The sequence below is a fragment of the Lactuca serriola genome, chromosome 4, assembly GCF_051521515.1.
Source record: "Lactuca serriola cultivar US96UC23 chromosome 4, Lser_US96UC23_V15, whole genome shotgun sequence".
In the NCBI taxonomy this organism is placed as follows: domain Eukaryota; kingdom Viridiplantae; phylum Streptophyta; class Magnoliopsida; order Asterales; family Asteraceae; genus Lactuca; species Lactuca serriola.
In genome coordinates, this window is record NC_136411.1 from 182,190,276 (window position 1) to 182,216,305 (window position 26,030).

General features: G+C 39.2%; 1 protein-coding gene and 1 non-coding gene across 2 annotated transcripts; one reads left to right on the forward strand and one right to left on the reverse strand.

Annotated features, from left to right (window-relative positions):
• Window positions 1-23,471: 23,471 nt before the first annotated feature.
• Window positions 23,472-23,578, reverse strand: LOC145049027 (small nucleolar RNA R71). Its single transcript, XR_013683148.1, has one exon. It is a non-coding gene; the product is annotated as a small nucleolar RNA R71 (small nucleolar RNA).
• Window positions 23,579-24,450: 872 nt separating this feature from the next.
• Window positions 24,451-25,050, forward strand: LOC145099049 (uncharacterized). The gene has a single exon (XM_079036634.1). The coding sequence runs from the start codon at window positions 24,451-24,453 to the stop codon at window positions 25,048-25,050; it is 600 nt and encodes a 199-aa protein (XP_078892760.1).
• The last annotated feature ends 980 nt before the right edge of the window (window positions 25,051-26,030 follow it).

Sequence of the window (26,030 nt, forward strand, 5' to 3'; positions counted from 1 at the left end):
TTTTAGTGTTGAACCGTGGCCATTTTTATACTTAGGTCCTAACAATATCCCTAAGTCAATACCAAGGTGGAAGGAACAAAATCAGCACATCTATCTCGCGAAGGGAGGCACCACCCCCAACAAATTCCTCTATATCCTGTTACGAGGATATCATGGCTCGAGCAATATATTCATTTCATTACTTGTTGATTCTCTCCAATTCTTTTCATTACTTTCCATTTCTTTTCATTACTTTCCATTTATTGTCATTACTTTCAATTCTTTACACATTTCATACATTAGTATCAAAACTTCATTTCAAAAGTAAAGCATCTATATTTTAAAACATTTCAAACACTTTTTCAAAACATCCGATCTTCCAAAACGTTCTTTGCTTTCAAAAACATTCTTTCCGTCAAGGCATTCTTACAAAATATCCTTTCCAAAAGCATTTGACGCTTTCGTTTCAAAACATTTCATATATCAAACATTAGTGTTTCATTATCATAAAATCATCTTCCCAGGCACCCCAAAGTGGGAAATGCCAACACGTACTCACCTCATCACATGAAGGTTAGCTAGTCCTCTTCAAGTTCATTTCCTGAGAGCAACACTCTCTAATACCCCCTATATAACATGTACATAAGTCATTAAAATGTCCAAAATACCCCTACAAGGGTTCTCAACTTTCAGGAATGTTTCAAAATATAAATATGAAAACACAATATTTGGGACAATGTTCACCAGACTGACAATAGGACTTACTACAATGGTGGGAGGTTTTATCGTAACCCTACAGTGAACCCTACTATGCTCCAAAATGTGCAGTTTTTTTTATTATAGCTATGTACTTTGCATATTTATTGAATGCCCTTTCCAATTCATTTTGTACCAATTTTATGGGTTCTAACACATGGTTAGGACGTGCCTTGTTACCCTAAAACACTCCACTTAATCCATTGAGTGCTCATTGAAACCATTTAAGAACATATTGGTTTTTAAATTCCATAAGAAGGGTTAAGTAGCCAATTTTTCAATTGAGCATTCCAAAAACTCATAAGGTTTGTTCACAACTTATAGTATACACATATGAAAGTTGCCAATTATATAAAACTACCATTAATCTCATTGTAAGTAGATAAACTAACTATGGAATCCTCAATACCATTCTCCGTTTCTTAAATTGCCCTTTAAATCAAAAAAATTCACTAAATGTAGAACTTCACTAGAATCCCTTCATGTTTATGTTCCAATATTATCTCTAGAGTGTCCATTCCTATCTATCAATACGATTCACATCTTAGATTTCAATCATCAAGGAGTTATCCATAGATTTCCCAAAGTGCCTTTATAGCCAATTATTCCATAAAGTCAACTATAGATCACTCAAGTATTCATGTTCTGCATTCAAATCATGCTACCAATATCAACTCATTTTTATGAGCATAAGATACTCATCAAATGCTCACATACCAACGGTTCCATTGTTTTCATCACCATTTCCCCCAAAATCATCTAAAACCAAATGTTTATACTTGATTCTATCATCATGGATGAATTTGAGTATTCCAAAATCGTCTAGGTTATTGATTCCATTCCAATTTAACATATAAACAAGAAATCCCAATTTTTATTTTTAGTGTTCATGAGGGTTTTCACTGAAATCCTCAAATCCATCAATGGGCGATTTGATTAAGATTTGGATCATCAAAACAATTCAAGGGAAGTTCGAAAACCAAAAACTAATCTTAAAATGAGATGAAAATCATATATAACTCCCAATCCATACATGAAACTCGAATTCTACATTAAGGAAGGAATAAAGTATACATTGAACCACTTGATTTCTTCACAAATTGCACCAAATGAACAAAGAAGGTTTGAAATCGACTCCTAGAGTTTCTCTTGAGCTTGAATATATATATATATATATATATATATATATATATATATATATATATATATATATATATATATATATATATATATATATATATATATATATATATATATATTTCACTTCCTCTCTTCTCCTTCCATCATTCGCATTTGGCTAAAATGAGAAGGATGCATTCTGATTTTCGGATTTATCATATTTGATCCTTCAAGTTTCCTTGTTTTGGCTAAAACCTACCAAACTTCAATATTTATGATTTTAACTTAGCTTTTGGCATAATAAGTCCCTCCTCATCCATTTTATAATTTTTGTAGCCCTTTCCATTAATTAAGTCAACCCTTTGGTCAACACACTTTGCCAAGTTGGCATTTTTGGCCCTTCAACTTTCAAAATGTTATTATTTTCACTTCTGGGTTTCCAAACTTCATACCACTAATGATATGATTAATCATTGCTGATTTATTTATATAAATCATTTTTCATTTATTTCTTTATTAATTAAAGAACATAGTCTTAAATTTTTACGATGTTACAAACATAACGGCTGGTATTACTGATAGATCTTATTTATAAGTTCATAATAACGATTATAAATATAAATATAAGTTATAATTAAAGCATGGTAAGAATAACTCAAGTGTAGGTTGTTTGACACAAAAGCATACATTATGCGGGTAGAAATTCAAAACCAAAAGCTCCATTTCTCAGGGCTCTTTGGCGCTCTAGAGTTTCGTTACTAACACCTAAGAACTACTAGAGTCGGGCCTCGGGAAAGTTGGAGAGAGATTAGAGAAGAATTGAAAAAGAAATATGAAAGAATTAAGAGCTATATATAGAAAAAATCAAAGGACGCGCCACGCTTGTCCACGTGTCACAATCCGACTAGCCGGCATGGGGAGGAAGGGTGGCTCTAGATCTTGCCACGTGTCGGCCATATAATGGTGCCATGTGTCAGTGTTTCGTTGGTCGGAACTTAATTTTCTTCTAAAATTCATAACTTTTGGATATGAACTCCATTTTTGATGGTCTTTATATCCACATGTAGCCATCGACGAGTACTATAACTTTCATTTAGACTCCGTCAGCTGATTTTCACATTATTTTTCGTTTTACGATCTGAAAAGGCTTGGAATATAAATAACGTTGAGAAAATCATAAATTCTTCATACGAGCTCCGTTTTCGACGTTCTTTATATCTTCGTCTTCATATTGAAAAGTACAAATTTTATTCAAAAACTTTCAGCTAACAATTAACCGATTTTGATTTCGATTTATGCATCGCATATTGTAGTACTGTGTCACACTCGAAACTTTGAAAACTCATAACTTCCTTATACAAGATTAGATTTTGGCATTGTTTATATCGATGTGTTCTTATTGACGATCACTTTGACATTTATTCACTTCAATTTGGCTAAAAAGCAACCTATCTCTGGTTTACTTTTTATGATGCATAATGTCGTATTGGTTTGAACGTGACACTTAGATAAATCATAACTTCCTTATGCGAAGTTAGATTAGGGATTTCTTTATATCCATAAAATCATGACCACAACTACTACAACTTTCATTAATATTATTTATCCTATATAATCTTTTATTTTTAATGTTAATTTATCGCTCAGTGATAAGTTTTTATATTAACATTTTCTACATATATTTTATACTCCAAATATTTGTCCACTTAATGTGTATGCTAACGACATATCGCTTGGATATGTCGCTACTAGGCAGCCCTGACAGAGCGAGAGAGATCCTATTGTGATAATCCTGTTAGGCATCGGTTTGGCTAGCCGACAAGACAACATAACCTCACAGGCCTGCCTCGATGGTATAGTGAGGAAGCGCGGGTTACAATGCATGGGACTGACGTCAGTAGAAGGATCGCCCTCGTTCCGCTAACAGAGATTCCATCCCCACCAATTAGGACCAAAACATATTTCCTCTAATGCATGTGGACCAATAAGGAATGAAGGGACGTTGAAGAGAATAATCCAGTGATCCTAAGTCCACACGCCTAGAAAAGGGTACGTACATTAAACCCTACCTATATAAAGGGAAAGGAAGCTTTTCATAGGTACGATATGAACCTTACTGTTACTATCACCTAATTCCACCAACCATCGATCACTAACTTGATCGTGGGAGTGCCTCCCACGAGATCTCCTCCCAGGGCCTGACTAGCATTTTTTGCTGTTGAGTGTGACTACAAATTTCAAAGGATTTCACAGTACTTGGAAGGTAGAGGGATATACGTCACATCATTGGTGCCATCCATTGTGTGCATCAACAAACACAAAGCTACACGATCATACCCACCAAACGATGGCGATAAAAGAAATAGGGAAAAAAGCGGATTTGCCCAAAGTCCACTTTTGCAGATGTAATCGCTAGAACCAACAATACCACTGACCTCGTTTGTAACAGCCCGGAATTCCAAATATTGATATAATTATGATTTTGGGGGTGTTTTAAGAGGGGACTCGGCGAGTTGGAGCCTAGACTCGCCGAGTAGGATCGCAGACTGGGTCGCGGGTTCGCGACTGGACTCGACGAGTCCAGATATGGACTCGGCGAGTCTGCGCTGTTTAGCGAAAACCCTAACCGTTCAGGTTTGGGACGTATAAGAGGCACTTATTGGCCGTCATTGTTCATTTTATCCTTCTGAGAAGAACCCTAAATCGATTGGGTGCATCTGGAGCAAAGTTCAAGGGCCATTGTTGATCTTGGAAGTGTTGTTGTGCAAGGAAGAGAAGGGCTTGGCTAAAGGAACAGCAAGGGAGTCACGTTCTGAGGATTTGGGGACACAGAGGGCACATTATTCAGGTAAGAATTCGAGTTATTCTCTGCTATGTTGATGTATTTATGGAATTAGGGTTTGTGGAACCCTTTTGTGATTAGATTGAATGCTACCCTAGTCCCCCAAACGATTGTAACTCTGTATTGGGACCTTTGGAGGTCCAGAATGTCCCATGCCTGTGCATTCGGGAATTGATGAAGGCTTTGGATTGGAATCCTTATGCCTTAGGTCAAAATGTGAATTATGAATCATGGGGTGTATCATGAGCACTGAAATGAGGACCTTACGTGGTGGATCAGTCTAGGAAGGCCAGACTTATGAATGGTCGGAGTAGTTCTGACCTTAGAAGGCAGTTTGAGCGGTTGCATGGCATGGACTCGCCGAGTCCGATGAACAGACTCGGCGAGTAGCTTGAAGAATAACTGGGACTCGTCGAGTTGTTCTTCAGACTCGGCGAGTTGAGTCGGGGTGGCCCCGCGATTCTTCCAGGAGAAACTCGTCGAGTAAAAAGGGGATACTCGACGTGTAGGAAGGGAATCTTAAGGGATCGGTGAGTTAAGGGCGAGTGGACTCGGAGTGGTTGAACTCGGCGAGTCTTGGGGTGACTCGGCGAGTTAGATCGCGGATTGAGTGAAGTTCTGAGTATGGGGACTCGGCGAGTCATAGGGTTGACTCGGCGAGTAGGGTCAGTCAGGGGTTGACTTTGACCTTGTCTTTGACCAAGGGTTGACCAGTGGTTCCAGGGGTATTTTGGTAATTGTTGATTACTGTTTGAGTTCAGTGCATTGGTGGCTGTCCAGAGGTGGAGATCGTATCAGTGATCGGAGCAGCTTGAGCTATCTGTTCAGTCGGCAGTTTCGAGGTGAGTTATCCTCACTATATCGCTAGGGTTTATGGCACCAAGGCCGACCCTTTTATCGGATGGAAATCCGGGTAGTTATCATTGCATGTTATGGGCCGGAAGGCATTGCTATGTGGAATGGAAGGTCATGGCCTGGAAAGGCGTATGTATGCATTCAGTATGTGGACTGATTCGTAGGGTAATGTTATGCTAGTGACCAGCTAGACCGGTATCTTGATTAGAGTAATGCTACGTTATGTGATCTGTTGATCAATTGCTAACTGTGAACTGTTATATGATTATGTGTTATGCGTATGATTGCTAGATCTGGGGTGTGACCCGGTATGCAGGGTCGTTCTATGATTTGTTATGTCATGTATGCGTTTTATGCTATGGGCCGGAAGGCAATATGTTATGGGCCGGAAGGCAATATGTATGGACCGGAAGGTCGTGGCCTGGAAGGGCGTATATGTGGTTGGTATATTGGGGGTATCTCACTAAGCTTTCGGGCTTACAGTTGTGGTTTTATGTTTCAGGTTCTCAGGAGTCTGTGGCAAGGCAAAGGCGTGATCGTACCGTTCCTCGCGTTGGTGTTTTATGATATGAACCTGGGAAAATACTTTGTTAAATAATGTATTGAAAACCTTTTTATAACAACGTTATTAAAATGAGTGGTTTTTGAAAAGTTTTAATTGTTTTGAAATTTTGGATGTTACAAGTTGGTATCAGAGCCTTGGTTTGAGTGAATTGGGGAAACATTCGTGTGACCCCAGTCTCAAATCGAGGAGGATTTTAAAAAGAGAAATTAAAATGGTTTTCAAATTAAGTAAAAGGAGGACGCGGAGGTACGATCAGCCAGAGCCAGTAAGTAACCCCAAGATACCATACATGATATTTGTTTTATTTGAGCTTGATAGAACAGCATGCTAGAGTTAGGCTAGGGATCTTCAGGAATTCATGATAATGTTGCCTGATTTGTGATGCCTGTAGCCTAGGGTCCCTTATGGGAGATTCTCAGTGTTTCTTTAGTGGTGAGGGTTGATAGTTGTTATGCATGTTCTCTAGGGTATTGTGGTAGTACTTCATACAAATATGGGTAGGTGTGGAAGGTAGTATGGGCCCGTACTACTGAAAGCACAGGACCCATACGCGTATCAGGGAAACCATGATCTCTAGGGTAGAGTTGCGAGAGTGGATCCCAGGATTGTAGGAAGTGTCTGGGATTTGGTATGGTGTTTTCGGTATGGAGATTTCGAGGCATGATGATAGTGGATCCGGATCAGGATCGGGAGCTGGAGAGCGAGTTCCGGGTGGATCGGTACTGTCTGAGGTTATCGATCAGACGAGCACGAACGAGTTGGACGCGAAGGTTCGCGAGATCCTGCGTGATGAGGTTGCTGCATTGTTACGGGCTGAGTTGCCGGAATTGTTTGGGTCGATCAGGACCGCCATGGTTGAGTAGTTTGATGAGCGATATGCGGCTCTCGCAGAGACGGCTGTCGCGGTGGCTACAGCGGCTGTAGCAGCGGCAAGGGGAGGAGCTAGTCGGGGTTTCCAGTATCGGGACTTCTATTATACGAAGCCTCCCACATTCGATAGAGTTCAGGACCTGATTGTTGCTATGAGATGGTTATCAGACGTGGAGGGGTGTTTCTCCATGAGTTTATGCCCTGCTGATCAGAGGGTGAGGTGTGCTCTGAACCTGTTGAGGCTAGGAGCGAAGGATTGGTGGAGATTGACTACGAGGTCATTTTCCGATGCGCAGAGGGCTGCGGTTTCATGGGGTCAATTCAGAGAGACGTTCAGTACTCGCTATGTTCCGCGGGATGAAAAGGAGAGATTGGCTCGGGAGTTCCTTGAGCTGAAGCAGGATTTGGAGTCGGTGACTGAGATCACCAGGATGTTTATTGAGAGGGCGATGTTTTGCCCTGAGTTCGCTTCGGAGCAGGCTCAGATGTCCCGATATCTGAGTATGCTCAAGGGGGATATCAGACAGTTCGTGTCTGCGCAGAGGTGCGAGACCTTGTTGGTGTTGCAGGAGGCCGCCATGCGGCGTGAGTTAGAGGTTGAGTTGCAGTTGCGTGAGCTGAGGCAGGCTCCGATGCATTCGCAGCCAGCGCCGAAACGGTCCAGTACCGTTGATGTTAGAGTGGGGGATCGGAGCGTCCACACTTGTGAGAAGTGTGGGAGGGGTCACACCGGAGTTTGCTGGTCCGGTGGTGCATGCCGCAAATGCGGAAAGGAGGGGCACTATGTGCGGGATTGTCGGCAGTCAGTGCCGATTCGGGATTTGAGGATTAGTTATCACTGTCGGCAGGTTGGACATTTGAGGGTCAACTGTCCACATCTTGCTGCAGGACCGGTGCAGGCTCTAGCACCGGCCACCTTGAGGAGTTCAGGAGGAGGACAGGATGGAGCGGAGCCCCAAGGGCTCAGGGTCGTGCTTATTAGCTTGCGGCAGAGGGAGACGGAGCAGTGCCGGAGGCAGCTGCGGGTATGATGCTTTCTTGATGTCTTGATTAGCTTGCGTTGATTGTGGCGTATTGTTTGTGCTGGTATCTGGTGTGGATTTCGAGGCGGTATTCGTTGTTTCGCGGGTTTGGCATGGTTATGGATTGGTGTTTCAGGTTTTCGCTTTGGCATTCGTTGTTCCCTGATGGTTTGGTATGGTTATAGTTTGGTGTTTTGGTGCTGGTAGCCTTGTGCGGTTTTCGATGCGGTATTCATCCCTTGCAGGTTGTGGGTTTTGGTTACGGGTTATTGTTTGGGAATTCCGTTGGTTATCGTTAGTGAGGGTTGATAGTGGTAATGCAGCACTGGGTTGAATGTCGGGTAGCATCTGCAGTCGTGGAGTGGATAATTGAAAGACCGGATTCTTTTGAGCGGATTGATCAGGGAGGAGATGTGTTTTGCTGAGGGTTGCTTATGCTTGAGGGAAGCAGTCAGTGTGTAAGTGTTCTCTCTGTGCGGGGTTGTTCTGGAAGGTCGTTAATGGAGATCGGTGGCTGTGAGTTAGTGTTTTAAGTGGGGGAGAATTGGAGAATTCTCCGGGAGATTGATGAGTATGTGGGGGTGCTTAGCTGTTGGGATTCAGCAGTGTTCTGTCAGCTCAGAGTATAGGCTGACAAGAGCGATTGTCGAGTACGCGGGGCGGGATACAGACCTAGGGCATTTGAATGTGGAGGCCTGGGAGCAGGCCGGGATCAAGTTTGAGTAAGTAACCGGGGTTATGCGATCAGAGTATTTGTATGCTTGATGTACGTGATGGGTTGTACTGCATTAATCCCACGGGATTTATGTTGTGCATGTTTCTAGAGTTGGAACCGGAAGGTTCCCAGAGTTAGAACCTGAGGGTTCGCAGAGTTTGGGTGTACGGACCCACAGAGATATAGCCTCGAGTGGCTAATATGTGTTATGAGAGTCGGTCCAGTCATGCTGGAGACTCTGTTGGTAATGCTGGATCAGTTTGAGATTGCGGATGGTGTATGTTGCAGTGTGATTACATTGGAAGGTCTGGCCCCGGGATTGGTGATCTTCTTTAGCTGAGGCAGTGATTTTGATGAGTGGAGAGAGTGCATGAGATTGAGAGCCCCTGCAATGAGAGCCAGAGTATGTGAATAGCGGTTACGCAAAAAGGGTGGTGTCGCTTGGGGCGAGCACCGTGGCACCGGTTGGAGTGGCATTATGGCCAAGAGGGTTCCTTGGAAAAGGAAAAGAGGAAGGTGTGTAACTCCGAAGGGGGTGCAAGTTCACGAAAGTGAAAGCTGCAGAGCAGAGTTATGGTTAGAGTATTTCGAGTATGGCTTTGAGCATCGTGTTCGCGGCAGTGAAGTAGGAACCCATCCGGGTTGGGATGACTGTCGAGACTCAGAAGAGATGCAGGGGGAGAGAGGATCTTGAATTCTCAGTGTGATTCTGATCAGGGTATAGGGTGGATATTAGTGGTTCATCTTGAGAGATGTTCGAGGATATCATCAGTGTATCGGGTCTTCCAACCTGCGGGCGTTGGGGCTAGTTCAGCATGTGTATGTGATTGCAAGAGGAGAACTCGTGAGAGTTGCTCTGAGAGTGAGAATGGGTCTCTCAGTCGGTCCGGAATGGACAAAGTGGGCTTTGGACTGGGGATCCGGTGGTTCATGGTTTCCTAACCCTTATGGGTCAAGTGATCGTTGAGATTTAGAGCAGAGTTGCATCTTGGGTAATTCTCGGTTCCAGAGAGTGATGGGCAGTACAGAGATCGTGCTTCAGTCGACAGAGCAGATTCAGCAGGTTAGACAGAGGTTATTGACTGCCCAGAGCCGACAGGAAAAGTTATGCAGACAGACGCCGGTCCGAGCTTGAATTTCAGGTCGGCGACCTCGTACTCCTGAAGGCCTCTCCTTGGAGAGGAGTGATTCGATTCAAGAAGAGGGGCAAGTTGGGGCCCCGGTATATTGGGCCTTTTCATGTGATTGCGGGGGTAGGCCGGAGGGTCTACCGGTTGGAGTTGCCCACGGATTTGAGACAAATCCACGATATTTTTCATGTGTCGCAATTGAGGAAGTATATAGTCGATGAGTCGGCAGTGGTTCCATTAGAAGACATTCAGGTGGATGCGAGCCTGAATTATGCCGAGAAGCCAGTGGTCATCAGAGAACGGAAGATCGAGGTTCTGAGGAATAAGGAGATACCTCTGGTGTTAGTTCAGTGGCAGCACCGGAGGGGATCGGAAATGAACTGTGATCTGGAACGTGATATGTGGGAGCAGCATCCGGGGCTATTTTCAGAGTGAGACTTCGAGGGCGAAGTCTAGTTCTAGTGGGGGAGAGTTGTAACAGCCCGGAATTCCAAATATTGATATAATTATGATTTTGGGGGTGTTTTAAGAGGGGACTCGACGAGTTGGAGCCTAGACTCGCCGAGTAGGATCGCAGACCGGGTCGCGGGTTCGCGACTGGACTCGACGAGTCCAGATATGGACTCGGCGAGTCTGCGCTGTTTAGCGAAAACCCTAACCGTTCAGGTTTGGGACGTATAAGAGGCACTTATTGGCCGTCATTGTTCATTTTATCCTTCTGAGAAGAACCCTAAATCGATTGGGTGCATCTGGAGCAAAGTTCAAGGGCCATTGTTGATCTTGGAAGTGTTGTTGTGCAAGGAAGAGAAGGGCTTGGCTAAAGGAACAGCAAGGGAGTCACGTTCTGAGGATTTGGGGACACAGAGGGCACATTATTCAGGTAAGAATTCGAGTTATGCTCTGCTATGTTGATGTGTTTATGGAATTAGGGTTTGTGGAACCCTTTTGTGATTAGATTGAATGCTACCCTAGTCCCCCAAACGATTGTAACTCTGTATTGGGACCTTTGGAGGTCCAGAATGTCCCATGCCTGTGCATTCGGGAATTGATGAAGGCTTTGGATTGGAATCCTTATGCCTTAGGTCAAAATGTGAATTATGAATCATGGGGTGTATCATGAGCACTGAAATGAGGACCTTACGTGGTGGATCAGTCTAGGAAGGCCAGACTTATGAATGGTCGGAGCAGTTCTGACCTTAGAAGGCAGTTTGAGCGGTTGCATGGCATGGACTCGCCGAGTCCGATGAACAGACTCGGCGAGTAGCTTGAAGAATAACTGGGACTCGTCGAGTTGTTCTTCAGACTCGGCGAGTTGAGTCGGGGTGGCCCCGCGATTCTTCCAGGAGAAACTCGTCGAGTAAAAAGGGGATACTCGACGTGTAGGAAGGGAATCTTAAGGGATCGGTGAGTTAAGGGCGAGTGGACTCAGAGTAGTTGAACTCGGCGAGTCTTGGGGTGACTCGGCGAGTTAGATCGCGGATTGAGTGAAGTTCTGAGTATGGGGACTCGGCGAGTCATAGGGTTGACTCGGCGAGTAGGGTCAGTCAGGGGTTGACTTTGACCTTGTCTTTGACCAAGGGTTGACCAGTGGTTCCAGGGGTATTTTGGTAATTGTTGATTACTGTTTGAGTTCAGTGCATTGGTGGCTGTCCAGAGGTGGAGATCGTATCAGTGATCGGAGCAGCTTGAGCTATCTGTTCAGTCGGCAGTTTCGAGGTGAGTTATCCTCACTATATCGCTAGGGTTTATGGCACCAAGGCCGACCCTTTTATCGGATGGAAATCCGGGTAGTTATCATTGCATGTTATGGGCCGGAAGGCATTGCTATGTGGACCGGAAGGTCATGGCCTGGAAAGGCGTATGTATGCATTCAGTATGTGGACTGATTCGTAGGGTAATGTTATGCTAGTGACCGGCTAGACCGGTATCTTGATTAGAGTAATGCTACGTTATGTGATCTGTTGATCAATTGCTAACTGTGAACTGTTATATGATTATGTGTTATGCATATGATTGCTAGATCTAGGGTGTGACCCGGTATGCAGGGTCGTTCTATGATTTGTTATGTCATGTATGCGTTTTATGCTATGGGCCGGAAGGCAATATGTTATGGGCCGGAAGGCAATATGTATGGACCGGAAGGTCGTGGCCTGGAAGGGCGTATATGTGGTTGGTATATTGGGGGTATCTCACTAAGCTTTCGGGCTTACAGTTGTGGTTTTATGTTTCAGGTTCTCAGGAGTCTGTGGCAAGGCAAAGGCGTGATCGTACCGTTCCTCGCGTTGGTGTTTTATGATATGAACCTGGGAAAATACTTTGTTAAATAATGTATTGAAAACCTTTTTGTAACAACGTTATTAAAATGAGTGGTTTTTGAAAAGTTTTAATTGTTTTGAAATTTTGGATGTTACATCGTTACTGATGTCGAACCAGACAACCACTCATGCCACATCTATAGATTTATTTAGCAAAATATGGATGCCCGGACTTACACATGTTAACGACACCGCTATTCCCACTAATAACCGGGCTACAAACACCACTGAGCAATCCACACCAAACCGTCGTCACAAACAAATCTAGCAGTGTTGCGGCTGGGTAACATCTACTCCGTTCGAACATCACCATTAGACACCGCCATTATTGACACCATTGCCACCACTGTTCAGTCCATAAAACTACATTTTCACACCGAAAATCATTACACCCTAAACGACATAACCAACACTTTCAACAGTAACGCCTACAGTCTTCCTTAATGTAAAAAAAATCCCTATACACCTATGCAAAACCCTCTCTTCCCTAATGTCAATACAAATCTCTATACACCTTTGCAAAAATCTCCAGATCCTTACACCACTCACCATGCTTTCACCCATACACCACTTTATCAACCTTATTCCGCCCATAATACAATGGGCCATGGTGTGAGCTCTCCATTTATAACATATCTATTGAATTAAGAAATCCAAACACCTCTAAACTCCCACCACTAAGAACATATAACGGGACGACATATCCATACAGTTACATTGAGACTTATGAGTGGATGATGACTTCATTGAAATTGGACGAGAGGTTTTGGTGCACATACTTCCCTACAACCTTAGATGGAAACATCGGAACATGGTTCAAAATATCGGCCCTAGGAAGCATAAGCAACTTTGCACACCTAAAATACACCTTCCTAACAAACTTCATGCAGCTAATGAAGTATCGTGGAGATACACACACAATCATCGGATGTAAGCAAAAAGAGGGAGAGTCGAGCAATGATCATTTTGATCGATTCACCAAAGCAACTCTAGACACACTAGAACAAGATAATAGTATGGTCACTGGCGCATTCATATGTGGATTACTTCCATGTGAACTATCCAAAAAAATCTTAGGGATGATAGCTCAGACATGAAATAAGATCAATAAATGGGTAGAAAAATACTTATGACAAAAAACAAGAACAGCGGACAAACAAGCATACCTCAAAGAAATAGTTGGTGTGAAATCCTAACACGTTGATCTACACGATAGTTAACTTGTCGGGCACGAAAATAATAATCACAGGCAATCTTTCCAATTGGCTAGATCTTCGAGGTGGTACCAACCATACTATATGGACGAAAAAAGATCACGATGGTTAGATGTCTATGCAGTAACCGATAGGCAACAAGATGAGAACGCCAAAGGAAAACCCACATTATATGAGTATCACCATAGCACAACACATGACACAGTTGATTGCACCTCCCTCTGGCGGGAAATGGAGGAGAAGAAACTAAAAGGGAATATTATTAAGATAGTATGAATCCTGCAAACCGAATAGGAAGAACGAAGGGCACCACGTGGACAAACAAAATAAAATGTTGAAAGGAGGAAGAAAGTGCAAGAAAACCCAATAGTTATCCGCACACACTAACAAAGTTACTCACAAGAAAAAGATGTAGGTTTCGTGGCAAAGAACATGATGAACCTCAACCTCTCTATAGATGATCCCAGGTCCTCAAACTAGAATGGGACTGATTCGCTGTTAATTCAAACATACATTCATAACAATGCGATCCACAAAGTATACAGAGACACGGGAAGCTTTGCAGACATAATTTATGAACATTGATTCAAAAAACTTCCTAGGAAATGGAGAGAAGGCCTCCAACCCTCATTTGGCTGGCTAACTGGGTTTACATGTCACAATCTATGGTCATTAAGAAAGATTCGCCTACCACAGTCTCTACGGAGACACAATAAGGCACGACAAAAAATTGTGTTGGTAGAATTCATTGTGATACGCCAGCGATCGGAACACAACATCATTCTGAGGAGACCAATACTACTTAAGTTCAGATCCATGTCATCCACAATCCATGGAATTTCCAAATTCCACATAACCGACAGTTCGGCGGTAGCCATGGCCGAAACATATGCACAAAACAAATGTTATAAAATCATGGAAGTTGCAAATATCACAATGGGTGTCAAGCACCCTTGAGAGGAACAACCGGATTAAAGGGATATTATCAACCCAAATTACAATGAACAAAATGTGCACATAGGTGCATTACTACCTAAATCAACCAGAAGGAAGTTGATAGAGCTACTCCAGAAATACACATATGTTTTTGCATGGAAACTAATGAATATGGTGGGCATTGATTTATATTTCATTGAGCATGACCTGAACATAATTTAGGGCAGTTGCAACATAAAATAGAAAAAGAGGGGGCAAGCCAGTGAGAGAAATAGAGAAATTAATGCCGAAGTTGCAAAGCTCGTGGAATCCAACATAGTTAGAGAGTCCATCTTTCCAATGTGGATTGCAAACCTAGTAATGGTGAAATAGAGCGACAAAAGTTGGCGGATGTTCATAAATTACATAGACCTCAAAAAATCTTGTCCTAAAGACTCATATCTACTCTTAGAGATTTAGAAAAAGGTCAATTCATTGCTAGGCTTTCAATAGAAATGCTTTCTAGATGCATATAAGGGCTATCACCAGATTTTGATGAAGAAATAAGACGAGGAGAAGACTGAATTCTACATGGACTACAAAACCTTATGTTATAAAAAGATGTCTTTTGGTTTGAAGAATGCGAGAGCAACATATCAACAATTGATCGAAAAAATCTTCAAGGATCATATGGCCGAAATATAAAAGTATATGTTGACGAATAGTGATTAAAAGTCCAGGAGAGACAGAATTACTCAGGGATGTCGAGGAAACATTACGAACATTGGAAAACATTCATGTGAAACTTAACCCAGCGAAGTGTACATTCAGAGTGCAGGTGGGTAAATTCCTAGGGTATTACGTCAGAAGGAATACAACCAAGCCCAGAAAAGTTGAAGGACCTACTACTTACCACAACACTTTGGATTTTGAAGGACATGCAAGCATTGAATGGAAAGATCACCGCCCAGGGGCGATTCATAGCAAGATCCATAGACAAAGGTCTACCAGTATACCCGGATACTGAAGGGTTGCATCGTCAAGAAAAATTTATGATGGACACCAAAAGTAGAGTAAACATTACGAGAACTAAATAAAGCCCTCCAAGTAGTAACGACCTTGGCTAGTACCTTCCTAGGTGAAACATTATCAATCTACTTATCCGCTACAAGTGATGCTATATCGGCTGTTTTGAAGGTTGAAAGAGGAGAGAAGCAAGTGTGAATATACTTTGTTAGAAGAGCATTACAAGGAGAAGAAATGAATTAACCCATAGTAGAAAAGGTAGTACTGGTGTTGGTATACGTAACAAGGAGATTGAGGTGATACTTCTAAGCCCACTTTATGAAGGTGTGTTTGATGCATTTTATGTGCATCTTTTAGCACGTTTTTCTCGAAATTTTTCTATAAAAATCTACCTATCTCCCTAATGTTATTATAAATTGTGTTTTTTTTCATTATATTTGTAGAATGCATGTCTTAATCACGTTTGCTATGATTTTCAGGGCAATTTGGAGCACATGGACGACTACATGAGTTTGGGATGCGTTATTGGAAGCTTTAGAGCTCAATTGGAGAAGAAACTAAAGAAGGATGCTGAGGAATGATCAAGAATAGCTTGGAAGGAAGAATTGCAACCAAAAAGAGACAAAACAAGGAATATGCGATCACATATGTTGTATATGCGATCACAAAAATGATCAAAGATGAGCTACGAGGGGTTTTCGTGCCAATAATTCAGGTGGAAGAAAAAATCCTAAGAATCACAATGTACTTCATTAAATGGCCTGAAACGTGTTTTTATGAAACATACGATCGCATATATGCCTACATTCGATCGCATGTACGACCGTTTTCATCTCCTGGACATATAAAAGACTTCTAAAAAAGATCCTTGTAACCTAATTCATGATTCCAGATGACTGAGAAGCGATTTTGAGAGACTTTCAAGTGCTAAACGCATATTTGAAGAACATGATTCAAGTTTTATTTTCGTTTAGTAAGATTAGTCAATTGGATTTTGTTTTTACTTCTTGTAATCGTTTTTAGTCATGTTAGGCTAAAAGCCTTAGATTTCAGTTTCGCAAACGACTCGACTTTTTATGCAGGTAATCATTAGGCACAATTATTGATTGTCTTTACTGTTTAGTTTGATCAGTTTTACACTCAATTAAACGTTTGATTTTGATTCAGTTCTTGTTGGCCACTTTAATTGTTTAAAAATCATTATAGTTATCTGATTTGTGTAGATCCGTAATTGTCTATATAATCAATAAAAGTAACAAATATTGGATTAATTATGTGTAAGGGTTAACTTTAATATAAACTGATCAAACAAGTCTTTACGCTTCCGAGTTTGTGAGAAGTATTGGACTTTACTGGGAATTTTACACTGTGCTTAATGTTACTTTTCTAAATTAAGTAAAAGCTTATTTGGTTAATTCAGTAAAAAGTAAAGTTTAATTCAAAGATCTTGTTTTGGTTAAACATTTTAATAAAAGAAAATTGTTAGAGCTTATTAACGATTTTCAATACTACTTTAAACAGTTCACAGTTCAAGTATTGTGTTGAAGGTTATTTGCATAATTAGGAGAGTCACCACGAAACTGATTATAAACATATTATAACTAGAAATACTTTATATAAAAAAGATGAAAATTATAATTGATTATTTCAGTACTAGTTTAAACAGTTAACAGTTCAAGTATTGTGTTGAAGGTTAAGTACAGATTATAATTGATTATACTTTTGTGGATGTCTATGTGTGTGTATTAAAATAGAAAAAAGATAAAAATTATAGAAAAGTCGGTTAAACCGACAGTCGAATCGGTTAAACCGATTGAACCGAGAACCGGTCACCATACCGGTTCAACTAAAAAACCGATTTTTAAAACATTGTTTGAAAGTTGAAACCCATAAATGCTTTTAACTTTTTAGGGGATACAATGGCTAGTTAAAATTTTAATTTACAGGTGGCAAACTAAAACAAAACTGTCACATGCCATGTTTGTTAAAACATAAAAATAGTTGTACAAGACATGCTTCTGGTGGAACTTCGTTTCCCTACCTTTTATACTATTGTAACTAATATTGTTATACTTGCAATGTCAACATTTTAAAAGACACAAAAGCTACGGAACACTAATACTTTGTCAAATTAAATACTAAAATACATCAAGACAATAGTATAGATACAAATATATTGAATAAGTAAAAAAGGAAACACAGACGAAAACGTTGACTGTAACTATTAACGTTTTGTTGACTCTATGGTGTGGAAATGTATCGACAAAACCCATTTTATTTGGGCCGCCAAATAGGAAAATAAGGTTACCCTAAATCATAATCACCTTAAAACCCATTGCTAAAGGTCCAAATATAATTAAATAATAAATAATACATAACCGAATATTAATGGTGATGTGGAAGTAGGGGGACATGACATCATAGTATACGATGATTCAAAGTCAAACACTTAAGAATACGGAGTTTTGCATCTTGGGAGTAGCAATAAACCTTTCTTGATTTCGATGCCCTGGTGTGACAATTAGAAGGGGGCGGGGTGACCAAAGTAAAATCAATAATAGTAGCTGCAGTGTAATTAACTCATAATTATTAATAATGATTGCATTTAACAAATGTTGACCTCGGACCAGTGTCCAAAATCAATATACTTTCTTGAACTTTAATCAAATATCAATGGACCTGTACCAAGAATTTGATATAAATAGATTATAACTAGAAATACTTTATATAAAATCTTTTTATATGGTCTTTAAAGTAATAATATAATAGAGGTCACCATTTTGAATTAATTGAACCGATATCAAGCCCCATCAGTCAATCAAACTTCGTGAACAATGCTGATTATAACGAAGTGTATAAAGTCAAGAAACTCACTCGTAGAACTATCAAAGTGGGAGGGAAGGGAGGTTTCAAAGTCAAGAAACTTATTCATAGACATGGCGTTGTTGTTTACCAATGAATTTAATATCACCCAAAATTAGACGTGTGGGGTGGCCTATCAAAAGAGAATTGGAATTTTGAAAAATTCAAAATTTTTTCAAGGAAAAAGAAACAAAATCAATATGGATTGTGAGTTGTTTTGATTGAGCCCTACGGGTTCTCATTGAATTCTACATGGATAGTATTGACCCGACAAAGAATTGAGAATGTATTCCCTACCAAAGGGACCCAATTTTTTGAGTTAATCGATTCAGTCAGTGGTGGATGCTTTCAAGCATTAAAAGGTTCCTCGAAATCTCCACACAAGAGTTCTTCCTTGGTGAACATCACGATCCACAAGAGCTTTGGAGGAAAAAGTTCTTTAGACTTTTTTATCGGAACTTAAAACTGTCAATATAGATTGTCTGTGGTTTTTGTTTGGAGATTTTAATGTTGTTAGATCTACGAGGGAAGATATTGGAGTGGTTGTTTGCTCAACAATACTAGACATTTCAATAAAAAAAATCATCAAGTCTAGCTGAAATAAAAGTAAAGGGTGATAATTCATCTAGGTGTACAAAATGGGGGATGCAGAGCAACTAGATCGAGTTTTTGTTTCTCTTATTTTTTTCAATTTAGCCAAACATAAACACTCACTGTCTTCCTACGCTCCACTCTGATCATTGCCTTATTCTCAATCTTAGTAACTTGAGACAAGATTTTGGAGCCTATCTTTTTCGATCTATAACTCCTAGCTAAAAGACCCAAAATTTAGTTAGATTGTAAGATAAGCTGTGACAACTACTACAGGTTCTTGTAACAAAATTTCCTTATTTATTATTGTAAAGACCTTAAAATTACAAACTCTGTATTATAAGATATATTTTGTCTAAACACAGTCAACGGGTGGACACAAGTAGTAAAACAACAATGTTTTTAATAATGTTGTGTGTGTGTGTGTGTATAAATATATATATATATATATATATATATATATATATATATATATATATATATATATATCCTTATAGTTGTTTTATAATAACATAAAATATATAAGTTATTAGCAAAATATTATTAAAATAATATTTTAGTTAAGTCTGAGAAGATTTCGTGGATAAAACGTTTGTCTAAATCTGAGTTTGTATGAGGAAGTTATGTATAGCCGACCATGTACATGTCATAGCATACATAATTGAACCTATTGTCGAAGCATACGGTATGTGACTCATTCTTTTGATCTCATAGCCAATACTAAGACAATATGTCTTACAAAGAATGGTGTCAGAAAATATGGGTACAATTCCTTGTTTTGAGTTATCCATTAAAAAGCATTTTATGACTTTCTTAATGTATGTATTCCGACTCAAACTAGTGAGTCTTTAGGATATATCTCTATAGATCCTAGAACCGAGTATGTGTGCAACATCCCTTAGATCTGCTCGATGTCGGACAGGGCCCGATGCCGAATAGGGTTCGATGTCGGGCGAGGCCTGATGTCGGGAAAGCTGATGTTGAGCTAGACTTGACGTAGCAGGGGCGGGGCCCAAGATATGGTATATGTTATGTGTATGGTATGTGGTAGTTTGGGGAGACTCGTTAAGCTTCATGCTTGCGGTTTTTAGTTTTGGTTTTATGTACTTCCACTAGCAAAGGGAAGGGTTCAGGGTGATCACATGACACACATCACAGTTTCAGCCTGAGATTGTTTTAGACTCTGATATTTTCTCATATGGTTTCAATATAGTATTTGACATGATGTTTTGAGATACATGGTTCTTGAATTTCTTTATGATGATGGATGATTTATGGTTTTTGATAATGATTTAAAACGAAATTTTTGGATTGTATTTTTGGGATGTTTCAGTTTTCTAGTTTCTTCAACTAAATACACCAACCAAATAGTTAAGTCATAAAGTAACCAACATGTCCAAAACGTTTCTACATGACTTATTAATCATACTATATCATATAATAATTAGTATGTTCTTTCTTTTATTATTATTTTATAAAACAATAATTATTCTCTAATTAAAAACAAGAGTTAAATTTATTTATTAAAAATCAAATACTTAATAAATATCAATACGTACCAACTTTATTAAGGTGTGACCATATAAGATTATATGTTATTAGTAACATAATTCAATAATGATTCTTGAGCATATAGATCCAAGACAAACAAATTCTACAGAATAAATATCAACAAAATTGTATTGAATATGCTCCATACGTGCCACTTCAAATTATGTTGGCGAATGTGTTGATGGAGGTGTTAATCATACAAAATAAATATCATATAAAATTTCACATCACAATGCTCGTCACAATACCATAAATATACAAACACCAAAAATAAAATAAAAAGAATAAACATTGAGTTTTGAACATGTTCATCGTGTTTCGAACATGTTCATCAGGTTTCGAACATGCTCTTTGCGTTGCAAATACGTTATTCAAGTTTTGGGTAGACTTCCAAGTTCAAAACTAATTAAACATACACATAATACTCTAGTCTGCTCTATACAAATTTAGCATGTATTTAACTATTATGTCTTGTTTATACACTAATCGAATAAAAAGTTATTGAATTTCGAACATGTTTTTGCTATTCTGAAGCTTACTTTTCAATCAATTTAGCATGTTTTTAACTATTATATCTCGTTTATATATCAATCCAAAAAAGAAAAATATTGAAAATTGACATGTGAAACCATGCTTCTAGTCCCAAAACTCATTTTTGAAGCAACAATTGGCATATTAAGTTTTGGAAAACATTAAATTTATTAAATTTATTGATATAAAAAGAATTAAGTAAATAAATTACTCATTTTGGAGAAAGTTTAAAACCTAACAAACTAGGAAAAATTTCGAAAAATATTTGACATGTGCATATTTAGCCCTTTAATTAATATTGATTTTTATCATTTATTAGCTATTTATTTGCATATTATAGACAAAAGATACATAAAAGTGTTTGAATTGTGTTTTCAGTCCAAAAGGAATGCTTGGAAGCAAAAAGGAGCAAGAGTAGCTATCGGGAAGTTTTGGATTGATCAAAAGAAGAAAAGACCAAAAATGGAAGGAACTCGGCAAGTCTGGCATCGGCTCAATGAGTCGCTACGAAGATTCGTGAACCTGAGGAATCCTTAACTTGCCGTACACAGGGATTAAGTGATGGACTCGACGAGTCGGTTCGAATTTATAAATACGACTTTTCAGATCGATACAAGGGGAATCGAGAGAACCCTTGGGAAAAAAAAGTTGCGAATTAAAGTCAGAGAAGACCTAGAGAACGAAGATCCAACCCTAAATCCGTTTCCGAAGGAGATTAGAGGAAATTTTCATTATTCTTAATTTAATCTATTGTTTTTCATCATGTATAGACATATAGATTTCGATTTTATGCTTCCAATTGCCTCAATCATGAGCTAAAACCTTTTAACTTCTGTTTGGGGAGATAATATTGATACTATGGTTTGATTTATGGTAGCATTAGTTTAATATTGGTGATTTCGTTAATTTAAGCTTGTTAAAGAACCTTATGTGTGAATGATAACTATTTTTCTGTTAATAGGAAGTTAATTAAGTTGCATGAACATTTCTTAATTGTTTACCTCGTATAATTTATGTGAACACTTTATTATATGACTAGGAATAACGAATGTAAAACTAGAATTAATAATGAAATAGGTAAATTTACGTGTAAGCTTGTGTGATGACCATCAACAAGAGGTTAACTAAAGGGCCAAATTAGTTAACCATTACAAGTCTTAATTAACCCGAATAAATAGCCTAGGGAATTAAATTAAATTAGACAGCTGGCCACTGTTTGAATTAGTTTGTTTTCTAAGGATTAGTGTAACGAATGTGAACCTAATCACATGAATCGGTAGCCAATAGAAGAATTAATTCATTGCACTATTACAATAAAATCAACCATAGGATCAATTGAGTTGAAGCTAAGCAGAAGTCTCCTTCATTATTGAATTTAGTCGAATCTTTGCTTATCTAACTTTTAGTTAATTAGTTTAAGTATTAGTTAATAAGTTTCTAGTCTTGTAAAACTAGATAAAACCCCCTCTTTTATTTGTTAGTTGTTTTTAGATAATTTTAGTAATTAGTTCAAATTGTCGTTCCCTGAGTTCGATACCCTGCTTACTAGATCTATACCACCAAATGACAGGTCCACTGCCTTTTGTGTGATTAATTACATTTTGTAAGTAGGAATAAAACTAGTCTGTTTTACACACATCAAGTTTTTGGCACCGTTGCCGGGGAACAGTTCCAACTTTGAATTGATTACTATTGTTATCAATCCTTTGTGTGAGATTTTTCTTGCACAAAGTTACTGTTTTTATTAGATTTAGCATTAGGATTAAATTTTAGTTAGTAGTTTTTAGAAAATTTTGTTTAAATTTTTTTGCTGTTTTTGCACTCTACTCGTCGAGTCCCTTCGAATAGACTCGACGAGTCCATAGCTGAACAGAAAATTTTCGTTTTTAATTTTCTTTTTTGTTCTTTTTACACGTGTTTTTCTTTTTTACAGAACGTTTATGACCAGGGGAGGAGGCACACCACTGATCCCACCTTTTGACAATCCGGAAGCAACACTTAGAAGAAACAAAGGCATAACAGTTGGAGATCCCGAAAAACCGAAAAACTCACCACTAAGGAATTTGAAATCCGTTTTCAGCAAGAAGAAGGGCAAGAAAGTCGGAGAATCCAGTACCTCCTTGGTGGATGAAGACCCAATTAAGGAGGACACCGAGTACGAAACCGAAGGAGAAGAAGACCCTACATTCGGGCACGATTCCGATTTTGACGACGAATTAGCTATTCCTATGGCTAATATCGATGAAGTCCCCATGGGGGAATGGAAAAAGAGGATACGAGATGACACCGGCCCGGGACTTATGCAACCCGCAATTCCAGCAACTGCCACTTTTGAGCTCAAGGGTCACATCCTTGCTCAACTCAAGGAGATACCCTTTTACGGGAAAGACCACGAAGATGCTTATAAACACTTGCATGAAGTTAATGATGTAGCTGATTACTTTAATGTTCCAAATGTGCCTCACGAAACCCAACTGCTTCGTATGCTTCCAGTTACATTCAAAGGTGCTGCAAAAATATTGGCTCAAGTCACTCCCTCCCGGATCCATCACTACATGGGCTAAGATGAAAGAAGAGTTCATTGACCAATTTTGCCCACCATCAAAAATATCCAAGTTGAAAAAGGCCATAGCCAATTTCGAGCAACAAGCGGGCGAATCACTTTATGAGGCGTGGAAGAGGTACAAAGGTTTATTGAGGAATTGCTCACATCACGACTTAAATAGTCAACAAGAAGTCTCCATTTTCTATGATGGAGTCAATGTGACAACAAGGCAATTATTTGACTTGCAAGGCCCGCTCACAAAGAAGGCACCCTCAGTGATTAAACAATTAATTGAAGAATTCTCTAAGCATTCTAGAGAATATCATAATCCTAGGAATAATCCAGTTAGGGGAGAGGTGAATTATGCTTCTGAAGACATGGCGACAATGATGGCGATGTTGAAAAGCATGGATAGAAGAATGGATAAAATGGATCAAACAATCCATGCTATTCGGGTGGGGTTGTGAAAATTGCAATGGACCTCACCTTACGAGAGATTGCGACTTGGACGAGAATGGAAATAAAAAGGCGCAAGTATGTTATTCAAGCGGTGATAGGTTTGATTATGATTGGCGGAAACTGAAGAAAGAATGGCTACCCTATGATGAATACAAAAAGGCAAAGGAGGAGAAGTTTAGACAACAAGCAAGGGGTATGTACCAAAAAGAGGAACCAGTGCAAGACAGGAAACCCAACTTGGAAGAGATGCTAACAAAATTTGTAGCTGCTTCTGAGAAAAGACACAATGATCGCGATGCTGGAATACAAGAAACAAGAACTATACTAAGGAACCAACAAGCATCCATTCACAACATTGAGAAGTAGATAGGACAGGTGGCTCAACAAGTTAATCAAAGACAAGCGGGTGAACTTCCAAGCATCATCGAAAACAATCTGAAAATGGCGCATATTAATGCAATAACAACTAGTTCTGGGAAAATTTGCACTCCTCTGACCCCTACACAGAAGGCCTCAACAAAGGTGAAAGCAGAAAAGACAGAACACTCGAGTTCAGCAAAACCCGACTCGACTCGCCGAGTCCATCTCATGGACTCGACGAGTCCAAGGCCTGATGACAAATCTAATGTTTCTTTAAAGCCTTACAGGCCACCTTTGCTATTCCCGATTCGAGCCATACCTGATGGGAAGGTTAAAGAATACAGAGCTTTCATGGAGCATGTAAAGTCCCTTCAAGTCAATATTCCATTTATTGAAACAATACTTCAAACACCTAAATACGTAAGCTTGCTTAAGGGTCTCTTTACCGCTAGAAAAAATATGGCAGAAGTCGCTGAGTTGGTGTTAAATGCGCTGCCAAAGAAGAAGGGTGATCCGGGTAACATTACTTTACCTTGCCAATTTGGGAATCTAATTACCACTCGAGCGTTGACGGATTCGGGTGCAAGCATTAATCTAATGCCATATTCTTTCTTCAAAAAGTTGAACTTGCCGGAGCCAAAGCCTATTGACATGAAGATCCATCTAGCCGATAAGACAATCATTCATCAAAAAGGTGTTTGTGAAGATCTTCTCATCAAGGTAGATAAGTTTGTGTTTCCTGTGGATTTTATAGTGCTTGATATGGAAGAAGACCCCAAAGTTTCCATCATCTTGGGGAGACCATTTTTGAACACCACTTGTGCTTGACTCGACGAGTTAATACGATTTTCAACACTTCACTGCTGACTTGTTGCTTATATACCATGACGTTTGGTTCTTATTTTGAAGAGTGATTTCTGGAAAATTCCGAGAGTTTTTCCTGCATTTTAGGAGCTTTCAACTACACATGGCATGTCACCCAAGGCATGGATGAGCTGTTCTCATGTCTAAAGTCAGCTGAAGATGGAGCTTTACATGAAGAAGATCGACCTCGCCACTACTACACCAGGGGAGTTTGTTCCAATTCTCTCTTTATTTTATTGTTCTTTATCATGCATAATATGCAATGGGGACATTGCATAAATTAAGTGTGGGGTAGGGGGTTGGTTAAATTAGTTAAAATTTTAGTTAAATTTCGAAAATCTTGAAATTTTAGTTACTTTTGAAATTTTTGCATTAAAATTGCTAGAGCTAATTTAGAAAATTTTGGTAAAGCAATTAGGGATCATGCTAGTATTATATTTGATGATTCTTTCAAGACCCAAATGTTTAGTTGAGCCTATATACGTTATAGTGCATTTGTGGCCTCCCTTATTCTAGTGAAATTATGGGACAAAAACACAACCTCGCTTAGTTTGAGGGATGCAATATGTTTAGCATCGTGTACAAGAAATGTATCCAGGAAAATTATTATCCTTATTCAATAAAGGTTGAAGTTGAGCGCCCCTGCTTAAGCATGTAGGTATTGAGTGAAAAAGTGAGTTACATGTGAAAAAAAAGAGCAAATTACAAAAAAAAGTTGTGAGAATTTTGGAGCAATTAAAGTAAAGATCAAAAGATCAAAATTCCAAGGATTCAAAAGTTGAAGATACCCAAAAATCAAAAAGTTGACAATTTTGAAGAATTCAAAGAACTCAAAGTTCAAATTATCAAGAAAGTGAAGAATTCCAAAAGTTCCATAGTGGTATCGAAGAATTGTAATTTTTAGAATATGTATGCTTGGGTTGCTCAACCAAAAACACCTTGAG

Excerpts from the sequence above, each read along its gene's own strand:
- LOC145099049 (XM_079036634.1), top strand. The coding sequence starts at position 24,451 with ATGGACTCGACGAGTCCAAGGCCTGATGACAAATCTAATGTTTCTTTA.